We start from the raw sequence: 12,053 nt of genomic DNA on the forward strand, positions 1-12,053 counted from the left end.
GCATAGGTTGAACCAACTAAATAAATAAGTGTATGCCAATTCATGGTCAGGCTTCACCTGTTCTATGAAACTCTAACCTAATCTGCTGGCAAAAGTGGTCGTCATGACACAAGAAAAATAGCCGCTGAGCGCGCTTGGCCTGGGAAAAAGCAGGCCCCTGAATACAATAAAAGATAATAGGAAATAAATTATTATATGTATATGGTATATCGATCTTGTTTATCCTGTGGAAGCAGCCGTCAAACATCAGAGTAGCGAGAGACTAACTTAGAATTCTTCGTCAGAAGAAACGTAGGCGTCACCCATCTCCTTCTTCTTCTTCATTCTGTCCTTCTTCTTCTTTCTCAACTCAGCAGAAGACAACTTCTTCTTCTTCTTACCACCGCTGATCTTGTTACCCATAGCATCGAACTTGTCTTCTTCGTCATCTTTCTTTTCGATTCTTGGACCGGCACCTTGACCAGCGACCCAGTTGTGACCGGATGGAGTCATTCTACCGTTGTTGACAGCCCAGACTTCTTCGGTCAAATCCTTGGTGAATTCAGCAGAGTGAGTAATGATGATAACACCACCTTCGAAAGCCTTCAAAGCCTTGGACAAAGCACCTAGAGAGTCTCTGTCCAAATAGTTAGTAGGTTCATCCAGAACGATCAAGTGAGGTCTTTGCCAAGTACCAGCAGCCAAGACCAACTTAACTTTTTGACCACCTGACAAACCTCTAATTCTAGAGTGAGAGACCAATTCAGAGTCCAAACCCAACATGGCACAGTGTTCTTCGATTTCCTTTCTGGTCAATGGACGGAATTGACCGGAAGCCAAAGCTTCCTTCATATCGACTTCAGCGACCATCTTGGCGTGAGACTCAACCAATTCACCTCTTGGAATCCAAGCGTTGTCGACAGACATCATTGGAACCCATCTCTCGGATTTCATACCGATGTTTTCACCCAATAGGAAAGAACATTCGTATTCGTAGGTGTTCTTGAACTTTCTTCTGGCGTGAATCTCTTGGATTCTTCTTGGAGTACCTTCGATCTTGAAGATCTTGTTCATAGCTTCAGCATCATCTTCGTTGATAACTCTGTTAGCTCTGTCCATGGTTTCTCTGTCTTCACCAGTTTGGAATCTCCATTGGATATATTCAGATGGAGTCTTGTCCAAGTGGGATTCGATGTGAGCGAAAGCGTGTTGCTTGATGTAAGCGATACGACAGTTTTCGTGAGTGTAGACTTCACCAGTGGTTGGTAGCAATTCACCGGTCAAGACATTAATTAGAGTGGACTTACCAGCACCGTTTGGACCAATGACAGCAATTCTAGAAGATAGAGAACATTGGAAAGAAATGTCCTCAATTTGTGGCTTGGTGGTACCTGGGTATTGGAAGGTCATGTTGGAGACCTTAACGATAGCCTTTTGCTTGGTCTTGACACCTTCCAAGTAACCTGGCTCTGGGAATCTGAATTCTAGATCAGAAGCACCCAACTCGTAGTAAGACTTAGCGGTTGGACATTTCTTGACGAATTCGGACAAGTTACCCTTGTACTTTCTCAATTTTAGACCTTCGTAATGGATAATGTATTGACAAACGTTGTCCAAGAAACCAGAGTCGTGAGAAACAATGATGGAGGTAATACCACAAGTGTTCAAGTAGTTAACCAACCAAGCAACGTTGACGGTATCCAAATGGTTAGTTGGTTCATCCAACAATAGGATATCAGCGTTCTTCAACACAGCTCTAGCCAAGGCCAACTTCATCTTCCAACCACCAGATAGGGAAGCGATTGGCATAGCGATCATTTCGTCGGAGAAACCGAATTCTTGTAGCTTAGCAGTGATAGCTTCCTTAGTACCAACGTCACCAGCGTAGACGAAGTCCAAGACGGAAGTCTCAGCGTGAGTACCATCGATATCGTGCTCGACGTAGACAGTTCTACATTCATCTTGAGTTGGGAAACCATCGACTTGACCGTTAGCGACAGCTCTCATCAAAGTAGATTTACCAGCACCGTTTGGACCACATAGACCGTATCTTCTACCTCTCTTCAATCTCAATTGAGTCTTGTTCAACAAGATCTTAGCACCGTAAGCCAAGGAGAATTCACAGTTACATAGATCCTCACCTTCATCTTCTTCATCATCGAAGTTTGGACCAACTGGGATATTGTCAACAGCTCTCTTTCTGAACTCATCAATGACTTCCTTAGCTTCTCTTTCGTGCATGAAGATGGTCATGTATGGAGTAACGTGAGTGAACCAAGCTTGTTGGTCAATGACTCTTTCGTCGATCAAGTCACCAGCAATAGCAGCAACATATTCGACAACTGGTCTGAATCTCTTTTCGACAGTCTTCTCCTTCAACAATAGATCGATGACGGACAAAGTGGTCTCCACGTCACCAGCGTGGGAGACTTCTGGTAGAGCATCTTCTGGACCAACGTTACCGACTCTTCTCAAAGTCTTTAGACCTCTCAAAGTAACTTCACGAGCTTCTGGGTCAGCAATGGTGGCAAAGTTGTTCTTCAAACCTGGCAACAATTTGCTCAAGAAAGGAGCAACAACTTGAGGGTCTTCGACCAACTTACACATGTTGTCGATAATGACAGCAGCCTTACGCTTGATAGAAGTTTCTCTTTCAGCAAGACCTCTAGCCAACAATGGGACCATGATGGACAAAGTGGCTGGAGTAACTTCAGCGACAAAAGTAGTAGCACCCAACAAGTGAACGGTTTCTGGAACCAAAGCTGGGTCAGCAATACAACCGATCAATTCTGGGATGAAACGGTCAATATCCTTGTTGTCGACAGTCTCAGTAGCCTTTTCGATAGTCTCAGTAGCAGCCTTCTTGACTTCCTTCTTGGTATCCCACATAGCTTCGGAAAGAACTGGAATCAATTCAGGCATTCTCAAAGCAATTTGGGTCTTGGCAGAGTCGACCAAAGCAGTAATGGAAGCCAAGATAGAAACCTTTTCTTGCCATTTGTTGGTGTTAGACAAAGCAGTAGTCAAATGAGGCAACAAAGCCTTGACTGCAACTGGGTTGACAGCCTTAACAACAGCGACCAAAGCTTGAGAAGCAGTCTCTTGGATATCCTTGTCCTTGTGGCCACATTGATCAGCGATCAATGGCACAGCAGAGACCACGAATGGCTCAATGCTTGGAGACAAGTTGGACTCACTAGCGATGTTACGCAAAGTGGCCAAAGCGTTAGCGGCGGATTTCTTGTCCTTGATGGCTTTGAACAAACCATCAAAGAAAACCTGTGGAGCGTCATGTTCGATGATGTCACCGTTGATGAAAGAAGCAACCTCAGTGGCAACGTCATCTCTGTTTTCTGGAGTAGCCACGGTAAGCTTCTCTAGAAGTTCATTAAGAACCTTGATGGATTGTTCTGAGTCAGACATCTTACTCTATCCCTTGACAGATTCGCACCGAAGTAAAGGAAAAGATGAACAAACAACAAAAAAGAGAGAAGTTGAGAGGAACTGAGGACAGATGAGTTGCGTCGTCTTTATATTGGTTTGAAATTTAATGGACTAACCAGTGTTGAAAATTTTTTCTTCGATGCGACGCACTAAAACTCATCGCCTGAAAAAGGAAAACAAAATTTTTCTTTTCCGCGCGCGTTTCTTCTTGTTAAGCACGTGACAGTCACGTTAGTCGAATAGTGATAGTAATACTAATAGTAATAGTGAAAGTGATAGGTGTATAAGTGTATATGATGTACAATACGAAGACGATTGTATTGCATTATGTTCTAATTATATGAAATAAACCCCCCCTCTTGGGTTGAAAAAAGATCAATGGCGTAAACGTTAAAAGAAAAAGAGCAAAATTGTTACTCTAATAAAGTTGGAATCATAATGTTACGTTGATTGGGAAAAGTGTTTTCCTTTCTTCTCTTGATAATCGTGGAAGAATTCAACTTGAGTTGAAACAAATCTTCTTCCAGATCTGGATTTGTACCTAGGGCTTCCTGTCCCTCAGTAAGTGATTGCATCGCAGCGTACTGCTGCTGTTGTTGCTGTAGTTTGTGATCTCTTTTTTCGATTTCTTTACGTTGTAGAGCGTTACTGACATCGAATGCATCACGCATGGCGTTAGCGGCGGGTGAATACATCAGTGGGTTGTCTTTCTTCAAATAGTAAACTCTGTTCTTCATGTGGTTCTTGGACTTGCGTTGTTGGTCTAAAGCACGAGCCTGTCTCTTCAACTCGCGTACAGAATCGTAAGTGTTTAACCATTCGTCATTGAGCAAGTCATCAATACTGTATCTCTTTGCAGGGTCAACTTCCAACAACTTACGCACACAGTTCTTTGCCCCATCGCTTATCTCATCCCACCAGGGTTGCAGGAAAGTATACTCACCACGAGCAATCTTTTCCGTAAGGATATCGATCTTCTCGTCGTAGAATGGTGGGAAACCACAAAGTACCGTGTACAAAACACAACCAATCCCCCACATATCAACTTCCATCGAGTACCTTTCGTCCCTTACCACTTCTGGTGCTGTATAACCGACGGTGCCACAAGGAGTCTTTGTGTTTGTTTGATGTATCTGTTTTGAAAGTCCGAAATCTGCCAATTTAACCAAACCAATACCGCCACCACCAACTCCAGGTCTAAATTCACCTTCATCGGCCTTAGTAGTAGGGTCATCAGACCTCCTTAGCTTGACTTTCTTAGACGGTACGAATTTTATCTGGTCAAACAGTAAATTTTCGGGTTTAATATCACGATGCACAACACCCATTTGGTGCATGTGTTTAACAGCCAACGCTAAGGGCTTAATAATGTGACGGGAAAGATCTTCACTCAAGTAAGTGTACTTGACAATCTCTCCAAAGATCTCTCCACCGCTCAGTAACTCCTGAATGATATAAAAATAGTTTTCCGACTCTTGGAAATCCACAAATTGTACCAGATTGCTACTACCACTCCCGCAAGAAATCAACTTATGAATCTTGACTTCTCTAAGCACTTGTTCCCTTGTACTCTTTTTGGTTTCTTCACTCTTCTTATCAGACCCACCTTTTGGGTCCTTCTGAATCACCTTAACCGCAACTTCAGTGAAATTCCGCGTAAGGTAAGCCTTAGGACTATTCTTCTGTGGAATACCACGAAACACCCTTGAGAACGCACCTTCACCAATCTGATTGATCAAAGTATAATTCAATAACTCTTCCTGCTCTTCAAAATGGCCCTCGGGTACTTCCTCAATACTACTTCCTTCCTCACTGCTTGCGCTGGTACTCAATGAGTCTTCTTCAAACATATCCTCGACGTCGACTTCCACAGCTGGCTCACCTTCGGCAGCTGTTTCATCCGAATTAGTCAACGATTGCTCACTTCTGTCATTCTCAGACGACAAGCAACCCTCCATCAGTGTGGATCCACTACCAGCGTCCTCCACTACACCAAAACCAGGCACTTTCAACCTATCATCCTGATGTGTCTGCCTCTTTTTACCAAAGATATTCTTTATCTTTAACATATCTTGTATTATCTTACTTTGTAACTAGACTTTAGTTACTGAGGAATATGTAACTTGATTCTCTCTCTGCAACAAAAAACTGATCTTTAATAAATGAGGGCACCAAAGAAAAAGCAAACACAATGACACGCGGCTGCCTTGAGTGCCTTTTCTTGTTGTGAAAGAGAGCGGTAGACCGAAGTAGATTTGAAAGATATGTAAGATGAGACGAGTTTCGAGGGGTTTGAGTACGCTACGTGTGCGACTTGTGGCACGCTGTGCTATGCTGCGCTATGCTGTAACGCACGTTGATATGCTTTACTAAACTTGGCTATACTAGGCTATGCTAAATGACCGATTAGTGACGCGACAGGCAAATTTTTGAGCCAAAACTGCAGCTGGAATGCCTCGAGTGGGGGATCTCGGCCTGGTTGCTTTTCGCAGTACGGTTCGGAAAGCGGTGCATAGGAAGACTTTCCCCTAGTGGTAATGTCCGACTCGGGAGGATAGGCACGTGATTTATACGTCGGGTAACATATCTCGGCGGTTAATTCAAGATTGGGTGGCAAATCATACTCTTCTCACTAAAACATACTCTCAGGGACATGAATTTTGACCTGTTGGTCGATGAAGGGCAGTCGGAGTGGTATGTTGATGTGTGGAATACAGAAATAGAGGGAGAGGAGGTTGAAAGGGATGAAGTGGTTCGTCCTGTGAGTAAGAGGGCAAAGACAAATGTGTCAGCGGCTAATTTAGCCGAAGTGAGTATTGGGAATACCAGTTTGGAAGCAGTGGGGAAAAATATTGGTGTTGTTTTGGAATATCATGTGGTAGAAGGGAGAGCATTTATAGTGGTGGCTAGTTGGCACGGGAGTAGGTTGTTCAAATGGTTTGTTCCGGAAATTGTGGACGATGAGAAGCTGCGAGAAGTTTTCAAGATTGTAAATCATAAGTGTTTGGACTTTCAGTTGAAAGAACGAAGGCGGTTGGGGAAAGGTGTTCCTGATGCTACGTGGAGACAGATTAGGAAAAGTTATAAGGATATTGTTTGTCCCGAAGTGGTGCTTAGTGTAGATGAGAGAGGTCATTGGAGACTAAAGTTTGAGTTATTGCTGAACTATACGCCGCAAACAATGAATAAGTTTTCGATAGAGACTAATCAGTCACTTGATATACTGTTTTCCAAGCCGCTCGACTCCTTGCCTACCCCGCCATCTCCGTTTATACAAAAGGAGTTTATCGGTCAGGCCTTGGCGTATACTAACCAACGACTCTCTACTTTTCCAGCTGGTTCGCTCTCTGTGCCGGGTTTGGACGTTAGTCTGCTCCCGTTTCAATTGAACAGCGTTCAGTGGATGATCCAAAAAGAGTCTGCTCCTTTGGACGAAATGGATGATGTGCTGGTCTTTTTGAACAAGCACGTTTCGTTCGGTTATGAAATGATTTCTTCTACAGTTTTTTGGAATAAGTTTACCAATTTTATCATTACAAGAGATGAAGTGGAACAAATTTACTCGACTCTTCTACGTAACAGAGAAGGTACCATCGCTGGGGCGCAGGGGTTGTTATCGGAAGAAATGGGGTTGGGCAAAACAATTGAAATACTCTCTTTAATCCTGCTAAATAAGAGGAAAATCCATGACCTCGAAACATTCATTGCAAATGATGGGAAAACCATATTTAAGACAAAAGTTTCCTTAATTATATGTCCGAATGCTATCTTACAACAGTGGATCGACGAGATTGAGTGCCACACTGCAGGTTCTCTTAAAATATTCCATTACAAAGGTTATTTACAAGTAAAGAAATTCTTTCAAACAGAAAACATTGCGGAGATTGTTCATCATCTTTCGAGTTATGATATCATTATCACATCTTATAACGTTGTGTCCATGGAAGTTCATTACGCAGAGTACAATGCTAGCCTAAGGCCAAGAAGAACAATTTCCCCGATAAAATACGACTATTCGTCACCTCTGTCACTGATGCAATTCTTTCGAATTATTTTAGATGAAGTGCAAATGTTACAAAGTGATAGTACGAACGCAGCTAAATGTACAAGTCTCTTACACAGAGTGCATACCTGGGGTGTTTCGGGCACACCCATCCAACTGATTCGTGACTATCAAACAGTTCTATCATATTTGAAAATTTCACCTTTCCATGAATTACCAGAGGTTATAAGCACTATAAACAACAATATTATTTACAAGAAACCACAACTGATCAATGGGGCAAGATTTTCTTTGCAAGAACTCATGCGGTTTTTCATCAATAAGGATCTATGCATAAGGCACTCCAAGAAAGATGTGCTAGATCAGATCAAGATTCCTAAACAGCACAATTATATCGTTCCTCTGGATTTTGCTCCAGTTGAATGGGATAATTATTTGGATATGTGGAACCATTTCATCTCTGTTTCTGGCTATAACCCTAACGGCACCGGTACTACAAGGCTCACCACTACGCAATTGAATCAATGGCTAACTAAACTGAGATATCTTTGCTGCCATGCCGTTTTCCCAGACTCAAACAATGCCAATAAATCACATCAATCAAATGCAAATGCAATGACCGCGGCATTGCATAATATCGACGACGTGTTGCAAATGATGATCATCGATGCGACAGATAAACTGGATTCCCTATACAGAGACAATTATCAATTACAGATCAAGTTTGCTCAAGCAAAGATGGAATTACAAGATAAGGCTGTTGAAGCAGTTCATTTATTACTGGAGATCAAGGAAAAGATTTTACAAGATTTGAAATCCAAATATGACGTAGATGATCCTTTTGATATCGCCGAGGTTTGGCATACTAAAAGTGAATTCAGAATTCCAACACCAGCTGCAACCACTTTGCTGTCGTCAGAGAGGGAAAATAATCTAAAGGTCAGAGTTAGAGCATACTTGGATTTATTGCATCAGTGCTATTTCTTCATCGGTACTGGGTATTTCTTCATGGGTTCTAGCAAGCTGGAAAAAGTTGATCATGAGAACGAGAAGCTTGCTCTCACGGAGTCTGAGGAAAAGCCAAAGAGCTATTCAGAGGTATATTCAGTTGAAGAAATGGAAGACATTGAGAAGAATCAACTGCTTGAACAGGAGAATTACTCGTTTGCTGAAAAATTGAGAGAGAAAATATTGTTCAGTAGGGTTGAGAAAGTAACACTCATAATCAATGAGACCGATTTGTACTTCGGTGAAAAGCAAAAAGGACAACTTGCTCACCCTTCGTCGCTTCGAATTCTTGAGTTTGATGATAAAAACGATTACTCTAGTAATATGGTCATATCTCGTTGCTTCAAACAGTTGGGTATACTTATCAATTCCCTTAATGAACAAGCTACTCAGTTTAACACATTGTTTGATGAATTGCACGATCTACTTCATAAGCCGATTCGCAAAGACTACAACGAAGAAAATGAAGACGACAAAGCGCAAGAATATTCATCATCAATTGACGACCAGGATCAACTTTTTGCGCTTTTTGCCTGTATGGAACAACTGTTAACTAATAGAGACACTATTTTAACTTCTGAGGAGCCCATAAAATTGACAAAGAAAACTACAAAACCACAAGCGGGTCAGAAATTTTCAGATTACCATAGGAAACTCATTTCGAAATTAAAGCTCATCGCAGGCGTGCCTATCAAACCCATCTTTGACGAGCTGAACAATTCCAAAATTGTACGTAATGTCTCCTCCAATTCTAGCGGCAGAGAGAAGCAAGAAGAGTTCGAAGATTATCTCCTTGACTTTGAAGAGCAATCAATGCTAATGGTGGATGAAAACAAAAAGATGAGAGATTCCTTAAGGAAGCTCAACACTATCTACAATGCCAAATTGGAATACTATAGTCATTTACAAAGGATTTCAGATTCATTGGTATCTCTCCTGCAGTTGGAAAATCATTCCCGAAACTCTATACTGAAGGCTGTGAGAGATGGCTCACGTCAAAAGCTAAATCTGGAAAAGATCAGCATGGCAGAGTCAAGAGTAAAATACTTGAACAGTCTGGAAAAGCTAAAGACGTCAATAGAGAATCACCAGTCTTTTTCATGTCCAATTTGTCTTGGAAAGATAACAATGGGTGCCATAATCAAATGCGGTCATTTCTTCTGCCGAAGTTGTATTCATAGCTGGTTAAAAAATCACAACTCATGCCCAATGTGCAAGACAAGCACCAGCATAATGGAAGTATACAATTTCAAATTTCAAAATGATGATGCCGAAGTAAATGAACCGCAAAATGAATCAAGTCAAGACTTTGAGAAGAAACCAAAGTCAAGTGCTCTCGCGAAAAAAGTGGGCGACGATTACGACTCCGTGTTCAAAGAGAGATATAGTGTTTTTCCCCAGATGAATGAAGTTCACAAAATGGTCATCAAAGAGAGCTTTGGTGCCAAAATCGATTTCGTAATAAAGCTGATTCTCTTTCTCAAATTGAAGGCTGAAACCGAAAATCAGAAAGAGCCCATACAATTTGTTTTATATTCTCAGAGCCCTGATTTCCTCAAGATAATTGCCAGAGTTTTACACATGCACGACATCCGAAGCCTGTCGTGTTTAGCGAATTCCGTCAATGTTGGTGAATCAATTTTACGGTTCAAGAAACATCGAAATGTAACTTGCTTGCTATTGAATGTGAAGGCATTGGGAGCGGGACTCACACTGTTAAACGCCAAGCACATTTTTCTATTGGATGCTATCATTAATCGTGGTGATGAAATGCAAGCAATGGGGAGGAATAATCGTATTGGACAAACACATGAAACATTTGTATGGAATTTTATGATGAAGAATTCTGTGGAAGAGAACATTTTCAAATATAAATGTATCTTGGAAGGGAGAAGAAAAGAATTGGTGGAGGTAAACAATGCTAGTCACGGCGCAAATGAGGACTTTACCGGAGAGAAAGAGAGAGAAGAGTTAGAAATGAATGAAAGTACAGGTGAACAGGTCTCGGCGCGCCATCTGTGGCACTGTTTCTTTCAAGACATAGAATCGCATTAAAACAAATATCATATATTTAAATACTAAGAATTGACACTACTGACAATTATAATGTTAAAAAGTCAAAAAGATAATGGTTGCTAAGAGATTCGAACTCTTGCATCTTACGATACCTGAGAATTCCGTGGTGCGTAGTGTTGCTACACACAAGAATCGAACTGATGACTCTTGAATCAGGCGCCTTAGACCGCTCGGCCAAACAACCAATTATTTGTTGAAATTCTTACTGTTTATTCGTCACCTGGTGCTTTGATATAAAGCCTTTATCAGTTAATTGATGTAATCAATCTGATGGAGAATGTTTGAATTAAGTTACGGTACGCCCGGCACTCTTTAGTCTTACGGGCTTCTAAACTGTGAGTTGAAAGGAGCGCCCACATGGGCATTAGCTGGCCACCTCGAATTACATCAGCTCACTTCCAAGAGAAGGATTTTACTTCCGTGAGAGTTTATTTAGGACGGTTGGCCTTTACTTTGCGATTAATTTCCACATCTGTTACCTATATACGGCTGGCCTCTCCTTAGATGGCATTTTCCCTTTTTCATATATCCGACGAGACTGAAATCCCAACTGGATTTCAAGTCAACAATCGATCGAGACATTGATTACGTCGAGTAATTAGTCCTCTAATGCTCCGTTCTTCATTTAGACTGTCCTCATGGAGGCTATCTGGCTCCTCACACAGGTATTTTCAAACAACGACGCTATTGGGCAGATATAAGACATGGAATCAGCTATCAAATGATGACAAGAGAACCTTTGTACAAACTTACGTGGATTTTTACAAGGAAAAGCACCCATGCAGCAAGAGTAATGTTATGTACAGATCGCTGACAGAGGGTATGGATGAGCATGATGATGTTCCATATGTCTTTGGGATCATCTATAATGAGGTAAGATCTGTCACTCTCGGGGAATCCACTGACAATAAGCGTGGTCAAGGCATACTGGGTGATCCTAGTCTAGAGAGTTTGTTAATCAAATGATATAAGCCTCTAGATATTATATATTCTAACTTAAAACTCTATCGAGATTGTCATTACTTTCCATAGTGTCCATCGTCTTTACTTGTTGTAATACTTCCGCTTTGCCAGACTCAGCTATTGATCCATCACACATAATCATCTCATTCAGTATTTCATAGGCCCGACTGAAGTTAAATATGATATCTAATTCACAGACGTTACCGAAATATGAATCCATTGTTTCCACGTACCTGTGAATAAGTTCTAGGGTGAGCAATTCATTATCGTATTCCGGTGTTATACCACAAATGAAATATAGACTGGCATACCTCCTGTATACTACTTTATGGTCGGAATATTCCACTATATTACACATCTTGGCCTTTCTTGACAAAACCAACGGGGTGAGGTCTTTCAGGATCTTTTCTTTCTCACTTGCAGCATAAGAGTAGTACCATTTTGTCAATCTGATCTTTCCTTGCCTCGAGGCTAAAACAAAGTACTTGATATGCGTCATTGCTTAACTTTGTACTTGTCCTTCATCGGTTAGCCATTCGCTAGTAATGAATCTTATTAGAGGTTGAATACAGCGTTTGTC

The 12,053-nt window shown here is 41.4% G+C and overlaps 5 protein-coding genes and 1 non-coding gene across 6 annotated transcripts; 2 read left to right on the top strand and 4 right to left on the bottom strand.

Moving 5' to 3' along the window:
• Positions 1–267: 267 nt before the first annotated feature.
• On the bottom strand, positions 268–3,402 carry YEF3 (translation elongation factor EF-3; the record flags this gene model as incomplete). Its single annotated transcript, XM_003679907.1, has 1 exon — positions 268–3,402. One exon carries the CDS (start codon positions 3,400–3,402, stop codon positions 268–270), a length of 3,135 nt encoding a protein of 1,044 aa, XP_003679955.1.
• Positions 3,403–3,836: 434 nt separating this feature from the next.
• RCK2 (serine/threonine protein kinase RCK2) lies at positions 3,837–5,492 on the bottom strand (the record flags this gene model as incomplete). The annotated part of the gene is made up of 1 exon (XM_003679908.1): positions 3,837–5,492. The coding sequence occupies one exon, from the start codon at positions 5,490–5,492 to the stop codon at positions 3,837–3,839; it is 1,656 nt and encodes a 551-aa protein (XP_003679956.1).
• A 584-nt stretch (positions 5,493–6,076) lies between these two features.
• On the top strand, positions 6,077–10,489 carry IRC20 (E3 ubiquitin-protein ligase IRC20; the record flags this gene model as incomplete). Its single annotated transcript, XM_003679909.1, has 1 exon — positions 6,077–10,489. One exon carries the CDS (start codon positions 6,077–6,079, stop codon positions 10,487–10,489), a length of 4,413 nt encoding a protein of 1,470 aa, XP_003679957.1.
• A 74-nt stretch (positions 10,490–10,563) lies between these two features.
• Positions 10,564–10,694, bottom strand: TDEL0Btrna16L. The gene is made up of 2 exons: positions 10,656–10,694; positions 10,564–10,608 (listed from the first exon to the last, which is right to left on the bottom strand). It is a non-coding gene; the product is annotated as a tRNA-Leu (tRNA).
• Positions 10,695–11,119: 425 nt separating this feature from the next.
• Positions 11,120–11,476, top strand: TDEL0B06180 (uncharacterized protein; the record flags this gene model as incomplete). The annotated part of the gene is made up of 1 exon (XM_003679910.1): positions 11,120–11,476. The coding sequence occupies one exon, from the start codon at positions 11,120–11,122 to the stop codon at positions 11,474–11,476; it is 357 nt and encodes a 118-aa protein (XP_003679958.1).
• Positions 11,477–11,501: 25 nt separating this feature from the next.
• Positions 11,502–11,972, bottom strand: APS1 (Aps1p; the record flags this gene model as incomplete). Its single annotated transcript, XM_003679911.1, has 1 exon — positions 11,502–11,972. The coding sequence occupies one exon, from the start codon at positions 11,970–11,972 to the stop codon at positions 11,502–11,504; it is 471 nt and encodes a 156-aa protein (XP_003679959.1).
• Positions 11,973–12,053: the final 81 nt, after the last annotated feature.

Source organism: Torulaspora delbrueckii, chromosome 2 (assembly GCF_000243375.1).
Source record: "Torulaspora delbrueckii CBS 1146 chromosome 2, complete genome".
Taxonomy (NCBI): domain Eukaryota; kingdom Fungi; phylum Ascomycota; class Saccharomycetes; order Saccharomycetales; family Saccharomycetaceae; genus Torulaspora; species Torulaspora delbrueckii.